General features: G+C 41.2%; 1 protein-coding gene across 7 annotated transcripts; it reads left to right on the top strand.

Moving 5' to 3' along the window:
- Positions 1 to 240: 240 nt before the first annotated feature.
- Positions 241 to 15,420, top strand: DCUN1D2 (defective in cullin neddylation 1 domain containing 2). Of its 7 annotated transcripts, none has more exons than XM_081907484.1 (7): positions 241 to 381; positions 3,567 to 3,968; positions 8,114 to 8,282; positions 11,190 to 11,320; positions 13,839 to 13,921; positions 14,476 to 14,572; positions 14,895 to 15,420. In XM_081907484.1, exons 2-7 carry the CDS (start codon positions 3,794 to 3,796, stop codon positions 14,972 to 14,974), a joined length of 735 nt encoding a protein of 244 aa, XP_081763610.1. In that variant the 5' UTR covers positions 241 to 381; positions 3,567 to 3,793; the 3' UTR covers positions 14,975 to 15,420. The 7 variants fall into 7 exon arrangements, with proteins under 7 accessions (XP_081763610.1, XP_081763611.1, XP_081763605.1 ...); XM_081907485.1 differs by having other exon boundaries at positions 244 to 381; positions 3,752 to 3,968; XM_081907479.1 differs by lacking the exon at positions 241 to 381 and adding an exon at positions 411 to 557 and having other exon boundaries at positions 3,752 to 3,968.
- Positions 15,421 to 15,805: the final 385 nt, after the last annotated feature.

Genomic DNA, 15,805 nt, shown 5'->3' with positions numbered 1-15,805 from the left:
TCGAATCCCTCGGAGGAGCCGCCTAGCCAAGCTCGCGCCCCGCCCTCAGCCAACCAGAACGGAGGGCTCCGCCCCCTCTCCATAACGAACCCCCTGCCATTACCTCACCCGTCAAAAACAACCACTCGGCTTCTCTTAGCTTGAAGGAGCACAGCGGAGCGACTCGCCGGCGCTTTCCCTCGCTTTCGTTTCTTTTTTTAACGCCTTGTGGGAAATGTAGTCCTCCTGGTGAACTGTGGGAAATGTAGTGAACGGGGTTGTTTATCTATACATGTACAGTAGAGAAAGGGGTACAGTAATCGCAACCGCCTCCGTCGCGGTGCATTGTGGGAAGTATAAAATTCCCACTCCACCCCTCCCACGCTCGCATCGGCCATAGAGGTAAGATATTTATAGAGCTACAATAGTGGGTGGGACTTCCTGGTTTCCTTTGACGCTCTTTTTTGCCGTTTCACTATATGACGGAAGGGGAAGGCGTCGGTAGAAAAACAATGGGGAAAGGCAGTATTTGGGTATAGCTGCTCCTGAGCAGCAGTATGCCTAGCCAGAAACAGAAGGTAACAGCAAAGGGCATGTTATTTTCGACTCGGCTCTTATTTTGTGTGGGAAATGTGGGTGGGAATTCTTAGAATTGCATTGACTGTACCAAAACAGCCGTCGTAGCCTGCCTTCAAATCTGGGCTTCTACATGCACTTCTGCGCTGAACTGATCTGAGGGCGGGATTGTCTTGTTGCAACATGGTGTTTTTGTACGAGGGATATTTTTGAGGCTGTAAATGCGAATTGGCCTCAGCATCCCCATCTATAATAGTGAAGTTAAAAAAGGAGGCTGGACCTTTCCAGGTTACGGGGGGGGAAAAACAGTCCCCACCTTAGATCTCCTCTCAGCCCAAATCCAGCACTGAACTGCGTGCAGAAGTCCTGTGCTTCAGCAGGCTGCATACGAGTGCATTGCCCACTTTTAATAATAATAACTTTTAAAAAAACCACGGCAAGACCAGCGCTAAAAAGAAAATAAATCCTTTGTAGAGGACTTGCTGTTGCCCAGTTACAGGGGACGGGGAATCCCGAGTTTCTCCAGAATTTGTCTCCCTTGTGACGCTCGAAGCAAGCAAACAAAAACTTAGCCCAGAAGTGAGACGCTTCGCATGAGTCTACTATTACACATCTACGGTAGCAGCCGGTTGAGAGCGGAGTGCACTATGGGTAACGTAGTTCCTCCTTCCCCTTCTCGCTTTTGTCGGGCCTTGCACGATTCCCCCCAGCTCTACCTCATAGGCGCGGTAGCGTCGCACCTTTTAGTACTGGAACCGCGGGAAAGAACACAACTCGGGGGCGGGAATTTCCGAAGAAGATCCTAGGCGATGGCAGGCGGTTGAGGGTCGTGAGGGAGGGGGGGGGGAGAGAGAGAGAGGCGGCCCGGTACGCGCGTGCGCAGGAGGACGCCGTAGCGGCGGCGGCGGCGGCAGCAACAGCGCTGGCGCTGGATAGTGAAGTTGGTTGAAAGCGCCGCTGATAAAATGGTAGGTTGCGCACGGGGGGGGGGAAGGTGAGTGGAGAGGGAGAGGAGAGAGAAAAACTGCACCGGTTGTTAATAACAGCCCCCCCCCCTTCCGCGAGCTGAAGGAGGAAGCAGCGGAATAAAAGCTCCTCCCGCCGGGCTGCCGCCTGAGGGCAAAGTGCAGCGCAGCGAGCGACCTTGCTCTCTTTCCCCTTTAGGTCTCTCCGGTCTGCTGGCGCCTCAGTCAAGGAAGGTCACGAGGCGGCCGGCTTTCTTTTGGAGAGGTGGGGGGGCGGCGGCAAAGGCTCTTTTGAGACTTAACCCTGTCTGCCTTCCTCTCTTCTCCCCCCCCCCCCAATCTCCTTCCCCGTCATTGAAGCTCTCCAAGCCCCGAGGCGGTCCTGTAACACTAACCCGCACACACGGGTGTGCGTCTCGTGTGAATGAAAGGGGGGGTTGTTCTTTTGTGCGTGCGTGCGTGCGTGTAATGGGATTCTTGGGGGCGAAGCTAATAGCAGAAGCACCGCAAGTACAGGACTTGCTGCCACCACGGCTGGCTGACGGGCTCTCACCACCACTAACTCCACCACGTACCTTTCCCTTTTTTGGGCAGGGGAGAAGCTGGCAGGGTGCTGCAGCCTGACGACCTCACTCACTCACATACACACACACACACACACACACACACACCGATTTTGTCCCGCTTCTTACAGACCGGCCCCCAAAGCTATACTTCTCTCTTTGCCTTTCTTCCCTCTCTTCCCACCCGCACTTCATCGACCTGTTCTGTGAGCGGCTCTGGGGAGAGGAGTTTTTACAGGGGGGATATAGGCCGGGGTGAGCTGTCCCGCGGGGGGCAAGGAGCCGCAGGTGAATGAGTTGCCCGTGAGGCGCTAAGGTGCTCTTCCCTCCTTCCTTTTGCGCTCCTAAGACCAAATCGTTCCCACACACACTCTGTTAGGATCTGGCACCGCTCAATTTCCCCTCATTCGTCTCCTGCTAGGTATGATAATGAGTGGTTTATTTGGAGAGAAAGCCGAGTTTAAATGAGGATCTCAAATTAGAATCAGAATAAATGTATTTTAAAAATAAAAAACCCTGATTCAGGAAGTTCAATAAACTGCTTGCTTGCTTATTTTTTTTATTTTATTCATTCTTCTTGCCTGTGAAAGCTCAACTTCTCACATTATCCCCAAAAGTGAATGATGAATCAAAACAAGCAAGCCTCTCTTTACTTCAATGATAAAACCTTGAATTCCTGGATCTTGAAATTGGCTGGCAAGTAAGGATACAGGAGCCATGTTTTACTTGGATTTATTTTCCAATGTGGTGGTTCTCAGAACTCTTTCACAAACATTTTTTTACATGGGGCTTCTTTAGAATAGGAGAGAAGTCTTGCTGTAGTTTTGGTCGTGCAGTTTTGTATGCTAAGAGGATTTTATAAAGAAAATGCCATCGTGAATGGTGACACAAAATATCACAACTGTGTTCATCTTACTGAGAGATATTTCAAGACTGTACTGGCAGTAAAGAAATGCAAATGAAACATTAATGCAATAGGAATGTACTGTTAAAGTGACTTCATGTTACTGTGTTTTTGGATGACACATTTATTTATTATTTATTTTGGTTGCTAACCTGAAACAATACTTTTAGAATGCCGGCTTCTGATTTTTATCATGATTATGTATCTCCACTGATATTGCAACTAAGTGCAATCCTATGCATGTTTGCTTTCAAGTAGCTCATTCATTTTAATGGAACTTAACTCCCAAGTAAATGTGTAAAGGATTGTATCTTCAGTGGTTTTTAGACCCTGGAATATATGGTAGTGTAATTACATGTCGTTTCATGCTTTATAAGGGCACAGATTTGTTCTTAGGTTTATCATAACACCACTACTAAAGATTTGGCGCCCTTAATGAATAGCTACTGTGTAGACAAAACTGGATATTCTAATGAGGAAAGCTGATGTATCTAGAACTGTAATGCTAAGACTGAAACGAATTGCACTCAGAATTTTGTTTGTTTGTTAAAAATGTACATATAGATGCTGTCATTTCAGTTTTCAGAAGAGAGTGCTGTCTTTAACTACAGAAGAACAAGGATTTCTTTGGGTTATTCTGGAGTGAAATTTGTTACCCAACAAGAGAAGTAAACCCTTTTAAAAGATAGGCAGTTATAGTAGAATTCTGAAACAAACGACTGGATTAGCTTCATTGGCTTTCCTGCTTCTTTTGCATCCCAAAGCATAAACTTAAATCGTCTCAGAAGGACAAGGTCCGCCAGTTTATGGCAGTTACCCAGGCTGGTGAAAGGACTGCTATATACTGTTTAATGCAGAATGAGTGGAAACTAGAAGTGGCAACAGACAACTACTTCCAGAACCCAGACTTGTACTACAAAGAATCCATGAAAATTTCAATAGACAGAAAGAAATTAGAACAATTGTATAACAGGTACAAAGGTAAGGTTTATTTTTTCATTATTTCATTTGGACTGTGTTTCAGCTTTTGCCTAAATCTTTGGGGTTTGGGGAATCTGTAATCCTGAACATATCTACTTGGAAGCAACACCCATTGAATTCAGTGCATTTGGTTCTGGGTAAACATGCATAGTATCAGGCTGTAAACTAAATGTGAATGTAGAAGTCTGTTCTAATGATCTCTGTATAGACTATTGTAATAATGACAACCATTATTACTATTGTAATAATGACAAGTATAAAGCTCTCCCCCCTGCTTTATCTTTGCCATTCAATATGACATAATTCTATTTTAAAAGTGAAAACACTGTAAGTGCAAATCCAGCATGCGTGCTAAGGAAAAGCAATCTAGCCGCTTAAATTTGTATGTGTGAGATGTACTAGCAGTATATTAAGTGCTATATATAGCTGTAGCTAGCAGGGTCATATGGGTAGGGCTGTGTTGCTCTCTGGCCTTCCCAGTGCAACAGGTCATTGCTGGTTACCAAGGGTGGGAGGGGTAAGTAGTGAGATAATCAGCACGTTTTGGGTGCAGCTGCAGGGTCAATCCAGTGATCCCAATTCTGCCCCCTCATGGTGCAGAGCAAATTGGAAAAACGGGAGCGCAATGCAGCCCCACCCACACTACCCTGTTAGCCACTACGGACTGTGTGGATCTTGTAGTATCTGATTCATTACACATGAACTGAAGACTTTTTATAATTAAATTGCACCACCCTGATCCAGTTTCTATTGTCAATCACTTGCTGGTGTTATGGGCGTAAGAATGGAGGTGCTTTTATACTCCCTGCTTTGTTTTCCATAGAATGTGTGTTCTAATGTGCATTCTCATTCACATAGGAATGGCTATATAAGTGAAACCAGGTGAGGGTAGCCGATGGGTCTCAAACCCCTGGTGAGTTAGGGACTTCGGTTGCATAGGAAGACAGGCTCTGGTGGATTGAACAGACGGGTCCACTGGTCAAGAAGGCAGATTTTGCACATGCTATAGAGCAGGGGTCAGCAAACTTTTTCAGCAGGGGGCCAGTCCACAGTCCCTCAGACCTTGTGGGGGGCCGGACTAGATTTTTTTTTGGGGGGGGGGAATGAACAAATTCCTATGCCCCACAAATAACCCAGAGATGCATTTTGAATAAAAGCACACATTCTACTCATGTAAAAACATGCTGATTCCCGGACTGTTCACTGGCCGGATTTAGAAGGCAATTGGGCCGGATCTGGCCTCCGGGCCTTAATTTGCCTACCCATGCTAGAGAGAAGTGAGAGGCAGATGGGACTTGTGAACCTGGGAAGGTAGCCCATCAAGAAGAAAACTGATCCTAAACCTCAGCTGCCTTGCTAAATGTCTTCAAGAGAAGAAAAAGCTAAGGAGCAAACCCTACACAAATCCAGAGCAGAGTCCCTAAAATGGTTAGATGGCATCTTGTACACCTCCTTTGGGAAACTCCTGCAGCCAGGCTGTTGCCAAATGTATTGCTCCGCTTCCCTTTGGACCACATCAGTGAGGCTGAGGGGGTCCTGTCATCTGGGCAGCCCAGGGCCTCCATACACACTGCTCAGGCTTGCACCCTGGGGAACACAGTGGTTTGACTCCACCCTTGGAGTTGCACTCCATTGTCTCCTGAGAAGACCAGATGCCAACAACTCCTTTGAAAGTAGGGGTGGGGCTTATGTGCACTCTGCTAACATGCGTGATCACCCAGAACACAACCCCCGTGCACACTTGGGGTTGTCTGTATTTTATTATTGTACAGGCAACCCCCAATTTACATGGGTGTTGCATTCTGGGTAATCGTGCACAATGGCAGAGTTCACATAAGCATGTTACACCCCGGTTCATTCTGTTTTCCGGGTCGATGCAGTGCATGCAGTCGCATGTCAATTGGATGCACGCAAATTGGTCTTTGCCTGTACTGTATGTTATGTTCATCACAAATTGGGAGGTAGAACAATATGAATTTCTTAAAAAGGCTTAGTATCCAGTGAAGGAGTGAAAACATACTTAATTTTTTGCAGTTATATGTGAGACCATCACTGTTGAATTATTTATATTTAAATCTGTAATTTGCTTGGATTTATATTCTGTGCTCTCTTTCACAAGTAATACAAAGCTAAAACATGGCCCAGTGTGCAAGCTCCTGCAGAGGAGATCATGGCTGCATTGCTTCCTCATTCCTGCTCCTGCTGCACTTCAGTGAGCTTAGCCCCATAACACCCCTTTTTGGGGATGTATACCAGCCATAGCTCAACTGGCTGAGCTGGGATGTGCAAGGTGCACCAGTGTATCTTGACTGAACCAGGGTTGGGGACTTTATGCCATCTCAACCTGACTGAACAGGAGATCTGTATCATAAGTGGCACATCTTGCCATAGGTTTGTCCCTATAAAGCTTATTAAAAAATAAAAATAAATCAGTCACTGTCCTTTGGAGGTTCAAATCTGTAAGATTTTTCACCCAGCCTTGAATCCTTGCCACTTTCAGTGTAATGTTTATCAGTGCTTGTGCTTTAAAGTTTAATAGTGTCTCCCAGTACTATGGATGCAATCTGATTGTTAAACCTCCCTGTTAGCAGAGGAACAGCGCTCAATCCCTCTTCCCATGGAACTCTGGGAATTTTAGTTCTGAGAAGGGAATAGAGGTCGAACAACTCTCAGCACCTGTAACAAACTACAATTTCCAGGATTCTGGGATTTAAATGTCTGGTGTTAACACTTCTATTGTACTATTGTAAGAGATTGAATATGGTATTTTCTTCTAAATTGCTTGGTAGCTTACTCAATCTTCAGTAAGCAATCATTTGCTAAACTTTATCTCAGAACGTACTGATGTTTGGGTAATATGCAAATTTACTTAAACAATTGGTTAAAAGACAGATTGTTAACAAACCAAAATACTTTAATCAGCTGACAGCTCCAATGAAATGTGTTATAATAATATGTTGGTGTCTGAAAGACGTTATTAGTTTTACTTGTAAAAAAAACAACTATGTCATAAATGGCAGAGTTGTAGATCACATTTCCACTAAGCATATACAGAAAATTGGAGAGCTCAAGGTAGCTTATTGTCCTTTATTTGTATTATAGGGACTTTAAACAGAAGCAGACTTGAAGAGGACATTTCATTTGCACCTGTAGTTAACTGCTTCAAAAGCAGGCTCTCAGAGAGATGAATGAAAGACTAGAGTGATCCATAGAATTTAAGTTAGAAAATCTGTTCTTGTGTGTATGATTGTCTAATAACCTCTTACAGCAATCATCTGTTTTTCAAGCCCTTAAGAGATTTATGGAGATGTGAAACACATCCAGTATACAAAAGTCTATTTTAAATATCATTACAACTCTTCAGTTGGAATTTTAAAAGTAAGACTGTCTTTCTTTGAAATTTCAACATATACTGTACTATAAAATGTTGACATACTATTTATTTAAATTTTGGAACTCAATTTTAAAGAAAATCAGAGAGGATGGTCTTGTTGATTAGTAAGGTTAAGGTGTGTAGTTTAGATTGGATAGAAAAAATGTAGTGCCCCCTTCTGTTGTATTACAACTCCCATCAGTTCCAGACAGGCCAGGGATTATGAGAGTCCTAGTAAAACAATGTCTGGAGGACATCATGTTGTTCAGATGGAGGATACCTGGTTTAGATTCACAACCCAGTTGAATTTTGTAACTTCATGTAATTCCATTCTGTCATATGAAACATTTAAGTGTAAAGAAGACAACAGGAGTGAGCTTCTTTAAAGTCTGAAATTGCTTTCATATTAGACACAGAAAACAGAAGTATGTCTGGAAGTTTCTTGGATTAAAGCTGTGTGTTTACAGCCGCATCTGAGGCGGGTTAAGCTAGAGTACTTGGATTTAAGGTTTTTGACCACTTGGCTTCAAGTGCTTTAACTTAAAAACTTTGTGGATTGCAGATCTAGGCAGGTGCTCTGCTCTGCCCTCATGAGTGAGGGAGCCGTGGCCGTGCAACGTCACCACGCCCCATGGTGTGCATGAGCCCTGGCCCCCTCGGTTTTGTGAAAAATGGAATAGCAGGATGTTTTCTGATGGTTAAAGAGCTGCAATTCTTTGAACTGTGATTCTTCATGAAAAAAATATAACATTCTTTCCTCCCCTATATACAGATCCGCAAGATGAGAATAAAATTGGCATTGATGGGATTCAACAGTTTTGTGATGATTTAAGCTTGGACCCTGCTAGTATCAGTGTTTTGGTCATAGCATGGAAATTTAGGGCAGCCACGCAGTGTGAATTCAGCAAAAAAGAATTTGTAGATGGCATGACAGAACTGGGGTGAGTATGCCTTTCTTTAATAGGACTTCAAAATGTTCTTAATAGACCAAAAGTAACTTTCTGAAATATTTCAAAGATGTGCTTACTGAATAATTATATTATTTAATCACACATGTCTCATTTATACACATATAACCTGAGTTGTGGTCCAAAGAAGCAATTTGTTATCAAATAAACTGTGCATGTATCCAGAGCTTTCTGCGTAGCATTCATTTGCCGCTCAATCTCCTATAGCTAACTGTAGACACTTTTAAAATTGAACATTGGCTTTCCTAGTTCACTATGGGAAGTGACCTAGTAAAAACTACCCAAAGATGCTCTTAGCCATGCACATGGTTTCATTAGATGGATGTGAATTTCTAGAGTTGGAGCTTTTCCTAGTAGGGACAATTTCGTTCCCCAGTCCTTCTGGTCTGTTCCCTTCAGTTAAGACCATATTTATGGCTCTTTTGGATTCAGTTGAAGTGTCGTGGAACACAGAAGACCTCCAGCTAGAGGTTTGACCCATTTAAGAGTTTGTTCTTTAGTGGTGCAGCAATAAAAATACTAGCACATTTGCAAAGCTAAGCAGGGTCCCGTATGGTTTCAGTTTGGATGAGGGAACCTCGTGTTGTGAATTTTGCATTGCAAGGAGTTGGACTAGATGTTATCCAGAGTCCCTTCCAACTTTACAATTCTGTGATTCTGTATGGTTTTCCAAAATAGGGTGGAGCCTAGGAGAGGTGGACTGGAAACAGAAGCCCCAAATGTCCCAGTTCACTTTCAACCCCTTTTGAAATACATTGCTTACTAGGAGCTCTCCATGGTGCTGTGACAACTGCCTTGCTCCATTGGCTCCTCCACAGAACCAGAGCAAAACAGTTCATTTTTTTCTGTTATGTAACACATAATGTCTAAGATGACAATTCTCAGGTTCATCTTTCTCAGTAGCACATGCTTCTCTCAGTACTTGCTTACTAGCATGTGCTTTCATCCTCCTCATTATCTTATAATGATTCTAATGTCCTCTTGCCGCTTTCAAACGTGACCAAATGTTTGTTTAAAATGTCATTTGAAGTCACTAAACATATATTTGGCTTTGTTGACAAAAAAGGTCAAAAATTCTCCTATTCTTACCCATGTAATTAGTTTATCACAAGATGGACAAAATTTGACGTTTTTGTTTTGTTCAGTAAATAGATTTTATATCTTCCTTTGTTTTTCTTTGTTGCCCTGGGGCAGTGAGACCTTGAATGGTTTTTGAGCTCTCACACTTTCCCACAGATGTAGAATTTAACATTTAAAACAGGAGTTAAAATAAATACAGGATCATAATACATGAAGTAGATCTTCTATGCATGGTGCAAGAATGAAGCAGAAATGAATGAAAGAATTAGGAGGAAGTAGCCAACCTAGCAGTTTGAAAGCACGCCAAAAAAGTGCAAGTAGATAAATAGGTACCGCTCAGGCAGGAAGGTAAACGGAGATTCCGTGTGCTGCTCTGGTTTCAGTGTTCCATTGCGCCAGAAGCGGCTTAGTCGTGCTGACCACATGACCCGGAAGAAACTGTCTGCGGACAAACGCCAGCTCCCTTGGCCTGTAAAGCAAGATGAGCACCGCAACCCCAGAGTTGTCTGCGACTGGACAACTGTCAGGGGTCCTATACCTTTTACCTTTTAGAGGTGCTGGAAGACAGTATCTCCACACATGGACAGCTAGGGTGTCTGTAGTGCCTGATGACAAAGGGGTGAAGGCTCTGGGTGTAGCCTTTCCCCAGACTTGTATATAGCTGATTGTTCCTAGTAGAGCTGTTTCAACTAGACATTCATGCTGCTTAGTCCTATTGGACCTAAAAATTCTGGCTTAAGTCAGGTAGCCTGCTGGAGGAGGGTTGCCAATTTGACATCAGTTTTTATCAGTGCTGTAGCAAACCTTTGCTTGGGCTTTGCCAAGGAAGGCTGAGCTTAACCATCACCAAAAATAGCTTAGGTGGAGAATAGCTGGTTGCTTTTTATCTGCTGCTGTATTAAATTGCTGGGTTGTTTTTGTGTTTTATTTTTAATCTCATATGCTACTTTGAGTCTTCCTGTGCTGAAAATAGTAGTAAAGTACTACTGTTTTATTTCTATGTTAGGTATTATTCCTCCTGTTTGTGTTTTTAAGCAGTCAGCTTATTTTATTTATATTTTTATATATTGTTGAATGGATATTTTGGTATTTATTTATAAACATTATGATTCTACCTGATAGGGTTTTTAAAAAAATTATTATTCTTATCACTCATTTGATACATCGGAGACTACTCAGGGCACAATTTTGGTCAAAAGTGGCATACAAGGTGAGGATGATGATGAAATGCGGGGTAAAAATAATATATAAAGTTAACCAAGTATTTGTCTCAGAATGCTAATGTGGACCTGGAGACAACTAGCAGGCTCAAGAGAATATTTAAACATTCCTCCGTCTGCCATTTTTTTCCTGTACAAATGTTTCAATCCAGTATTCATGTTACCATGGTAAATGCTGATTGGTGTTCATGTAGTTCTGTCCTGCTTTTAAATGGTTTTAATAACATTTTATTGATTTTTAGCTGTTTTAAATGCGTATTTTGTGCCCTAGAGGCAGGGTGAAAATGAAAATAAATAAAGCAGTTGTGCAGGGTTTTTTGCATCCCAGCCACAGCACTTTAATGAAGAATTGTGGAATAATTCATAGTCACTAGTTCTGTTAAAATCTTAAATTATCATGCCAGTTAGTCTAATGCTGATCCTTGCCTTGTATATAAAAACTTTTTAATAAAGATGATTACACTCTTTTAATAAAGAATGTATTTTATCTTGAACAGTGGGAGCATATTTGTCATGTTTTTGTTGGTGTATTTAAACTGTAGGGTTTTTTGTTATAAAAAGAATGTACTATTTTCACCAGGTGCGATACTACGGACAAGCTAAAAACTCTTTTGCCAAGGCTGGAACAAGAATTAAAGGATCCAATGAAGTTTAAAGATTTTTATCAGTTTACCTTTAACTTTGCTAAGAACCCTGGACAAAAAGGTTTAGGTGAGTTATGTTGTGCGGCTTTTTTTAAGTTGAAGATAAAAATCAATTAATGTTCTTTCTGTAATCAGTTCCCTTCCCCAAGTTTTCATCTTCAGCTGGAAAGTTCAGATGTACAGTTGTGGCTTCAATTTAAGTAGCATTATCTTTAGATTACAGTGGTACCTCTGGTTACGTACTTAATTCGTTCCAGAGGTCCGTTCTTAACCTGAAGCACCACTCTAGCTAATGGGGCCTCCCGCTGCTGCCACACCGTCGGAGCACGATTTCTGTTCTCATCCTGAAGCAAAGTTCTTAACCCAAGGTATTATTTCTGGTTTAGCAGAGTCTGTAACTTGAAGCGTATGTAACCCGAGGTACCACTGTACAGTTTCATTGCAACTACTCTCTGCAAACAATTTCAGGGAAAGGTTGCCTGAGAATCTTTTGGGGACACTTCCAGGTTCGGTGCAATGCACGTCTGTGCTGTCACGCACATATCAGACACACCTAAAATGGTCACTGCCAGCAATAGTAGTAGTAGTAAACTGCTATCTAAGAAACCTTTAAGTAAGGAAGTAAGCCTGCAAAAATAATGTTTGTTCTAATTAACACAAATGGGAGATGTGTACATTAAGACCCTTTTGTACAATAAGACTAATGTGTTCATGACCACATTAGCTTCATGAAAAATGACATTATATGCCAAGAATCATCTTAGAACTGCAGTTGTTCATATGCTCCATTAGAGTAGCATATGAGGGTAATTTTTCAGAGATACAGGAATGTTTTAAAGGATGTTCGTACACAGTCATACCCCAAATTGATTGTAGCTATTGCACAATCTCCAGAAAGTGTTATTCTGTTGTTCTTGCTAATACAGATACAGTGGTACCTCTGGTTGCTAATGGGATCTGTTCCAGAGGTGCGCAGTGTGATTTGGCGCTTGTGCGCATGCGCGAAGCACAATTTAGCACTACTGCGAATGCTCGAGTGGTGAAACCCGAAAGTAATCTTTTCCTGTACTTCCGGGTCGCTGCGAGATGCAATCTGAAAAAACGTAACATGAGGTATGACTGTACCTCATCTACACTTAGGAGGCTAGACCTGCTAACGTTGGCAACCTTTTTTCAAATTTTGCTAGGTGTGTGTTTTCATATGCAAATTGTTTTGGGAGGGGGAACACACATTGGTGTGAGCAAATTTATTCACTAGGCGTGCTCCTGAATTTGGATTATACTATTATTAATTAATTAAATTTATATACCTCCCTATACCTGCAGGTCTACAGGGGAATGCAGAACTAATTTATGTTTAATGTTGTCAGAACAATAGTATAGCACATTTGAATAAGAAGTTAAATGTGGGTTGCAATAGTCTTTTCTAAATATGACTTATATGCTTTATTATGACTTCTATACTTTTCTGTATTTCACCATTATCATGAGTACACATGGATGAAGATACTCTGGTTCTAAGTTTTGTTTTAATGTGTCTTTACATTTATCTACCACACCAAAGGAATGCTAGTTTTATCTTTGCGGCTCAGACACAGTAGCTATGAAGATCGTACACTGGAGGGCAAACAAGATAATGTGTACTATCTTGAGAAGGAAATATTAGTGTTCATGCTCTGGGAACCAAAACTGTATTTTTGTTGTTGCTAATCCAGCCTTTTCTTGCAGCCAAAACTGGGAATGGTCAAAGCTAGAATTAGTAATATAAACCTCAGAAGAAGCAATATGAGAAGCAAATACAGTACAGAATTAAAATCAGTTCTCATGTTGTCTTAGTGGGTGCTGGTTTGGAAGGGGAAACAGGTTTAAATGGAGGTAGCCTAACTTACTCCATAAATGAGGTTTGGAAGTAGCCAAACTCCTGGCTATCTATGACCAACACTGATCATTTGCATCAAAATGTCATTGACTTCTGATAAACCTAGTTGTAACAAAGCCCAAGATAAGGCTATAATCCTGTTTCTGTTTCTTAGTTCAATGGAAATTTTTTCTGAGTTAAACATACATAAGATTGACTTATAAGAATTATAAATGAAGAATTGTTGCCTTTGCATCTTACGTAAACTGAAACATTATTGATGTTCAAACAAGGTTATTCTCCTGGCCACACACGTTATTTTGGTATAATCACTCAGAGTCGCAGGTTAAATCACATTTGGAAATTAGTACTGGATAATTATGTGTTTTGCTAAAAGTTAATAACTTGAAATCTTTCAACTTTCCCCCCCTCGATGAGTTGTATTGCTTTGTTCTTATGCCAGAGGTATTTTATTCTTTCAAAACTTAAAAGTGGTAAACAATGAATACAAAAAAAAGTGTTTTTAAAAGCAAGTCTTCCATGTTTAGGACTAGTGCCACACACATACAAACACCAAGGCTTTACTGTAGAATCACCAAAGGATCGCTCCAAACCTATACTGGTAATTTTTTTATATAATGGTTTAAAAATTACTCATTCTATATTGGCTTAGAGCACAACATCTTTCATGTGATTATATATTGTATGTTATGCTTATGTATTTCAGATCTAGAAATGGCAATCGCATATTGGAATTTAGTTTTATCAGGGAGATTTAAATTTCTAGATCTTTGGAATAAATTTTTATTGGTAAGTACAATATTGGAAGTCCATAGAAGCATATGAAGTCTTTACCTTTGCATATTAAGCATTTACAGCGCAGCAAACTTAGAGCTCGGTCCTACTCTCCCCAATGGGGAAGGGGGTTCAGGATGGTGTGTTAGTGTCCTGGCAGAAAAGAATGCTGCTGGCAGGGGTTCTGTCGCAGTGAATATGTCAGCTTTCTCCAAGGAGGTGATAAGCTCCTTCTGGAGGTTGGCAGCAGAAAACCCTGATAAGTGTGAGAGAGGCATTAGTAGCTTTTGATGCACTTGATTCAAAGCCCCATGGATCCCCTAAGGGGCCTGGTCCTTGGGCACATCAGATCTGGCAAAGCAAAAAAGAGAAGATAAACATGCCCTCCCTTCCACCATCTCTGGCCTAAGCAGCAGGGCTTTTGGGTGGATCTGCTGCTCCCAAGCCAGGTTTGGGATTGATCTGCTGACCTTATGACTTTTTACTCAGATGTTGGGCCCAGCTGAGCTTTTACAAAATTTGTGACAAAATCTAAAAATAGTTTATACCAGCTTATTTTTCTTGTGTAGGAGCATCATAAAAGATCAATCCCCAAAGATACTTGGAATCTTCTTTTAGACTTTGGAAATATGATTGCAGATGATATGTCAAACTACGACGAAGAAGGTAACTGATGTAGATATTCAAAATTAAATGGTGTGGTGCTGAAGTAATACTGTCCATAAACATTCGCCCTGTGTGTCCACTAGGCGAAGTGTGTGTGTGTGTGTGTGTGTGTGTGTGTGTGTGTGCTGCAAAATAATGTTGACCCTAAAATGTAGCTGAAGCATTTTGTAATTTGCACTTGGCTATTCAACTTGGCTTCCCTCTGGAGGATTTCATATGAATAAAATCTGAGTTGTGAACATGTGTGCAAAGATAAATGCATCGCTTTTTAAACATTCAGAGGTTTTGACTCAAAGCTGTTTAACTTCTTTTTTATTTTTAGGAGCATGGCCAGTTCTAATAGACGATTTTGTGGAATACGCACGACCAGTAGTCACAGGAGGAAAACGTAAAGCTTCCTAACCATAGACTCTTCTCAGTGGACTTAATAAGTTTGCAGTCTGAACTGCATCAGGTAATGAAGACATTTTGGCCAATAACTGTGCGCACTGTCACTGGTTTCGATAGTCGTGGTGGGATGCCACTGACGAAACAGGAATCACTACTTCTGCTTCAAGAAAATGATGGCTGACTCATGGACACTGCAAGAAGAAATTCAGAAGATAGCCCCAGGCTGTTTGTAGGATATTGGCTTCAATTATTGTACTGGTTGTATCATATAGGATGTAGATTTTGCATGATTTTATACTTTGGAGAAGTTTAACTAGAGGCCATTTTAGTAAAAGTTTTGACAGCACAGCATGCCATTCAGTTCATGAACACCAGCAGTTACATAATTACAACTGTATTATATTGTACTTATATTAAAAAGCAGTATTTGTGGTATATAAATTAAATCCCTAAATAAAGTATGTGGTATGTGGTATTTTTATATGAAGTTAAAGCTGATGAAAGAATGCAGTGAAATGTTTATTGACACATCTCTTCAGCATGGTGCCACGATTCTAAATTTATGGAAAGGCCAAGCTGAACCATTTTTTTAAAAGCTTGATTTCCTCATTCCACACTGACCTTATGGGAATTTGTTTGTACTTGATCAATAATGAGGCAACCAAGTATCTGTATTGTGGCTATTGTTAATATTTTGAATGTAGAGGAAACATTCAAGAATCATTTGATATTTCATGATTGCCTATTGAATTTTCTAAGTATATTATGTATACGATCTGGCTCAAGACCATTTTAAGTTCCTCTGATATTAGTGGAAGCAAGGCATACACATGCTTAATTCTC

This window comes from Podarcis melisellensis, assembly GCF_964234715.1.
Source record: "Podarcis melisellensis genome assembly, chromosome: 4".
Lineage (NCBI taxonomy): Eukaryota > Metazoa > Chordata > Lepidosauria > Squamata > Lacertidae > Podarcis > Podarcis melisellensis.
This window is presented reverse-complemented; position numbering and strand designations above follow the sequence as displayed.

What these genes read in the sequence shown, in the direction of transcription:
- DCUN1D2 (XM_081907479.1), top strand. Translation starts at nt 537, where the DNA reads ATGCCTAGCCAGAAACAGAAG. An exon ending in ATTGTATAACAGGTACAAAG is followed by an intron (nt 3,969 to 8,113) that starts GTAAGGTTTATT and finishes CCCTATATACAG; the next exon opens with ATCCGCAAGATGAGAATAAA. An exon ending in TTTGGAATAAATTTTTATTG is followed by an intron (nt 13,922 to 14,475) that starts GTAAGTACAATA and finishes TTTCTTGTGTAG; the next exon opens with GAGCATCATAAAAGATCAAT.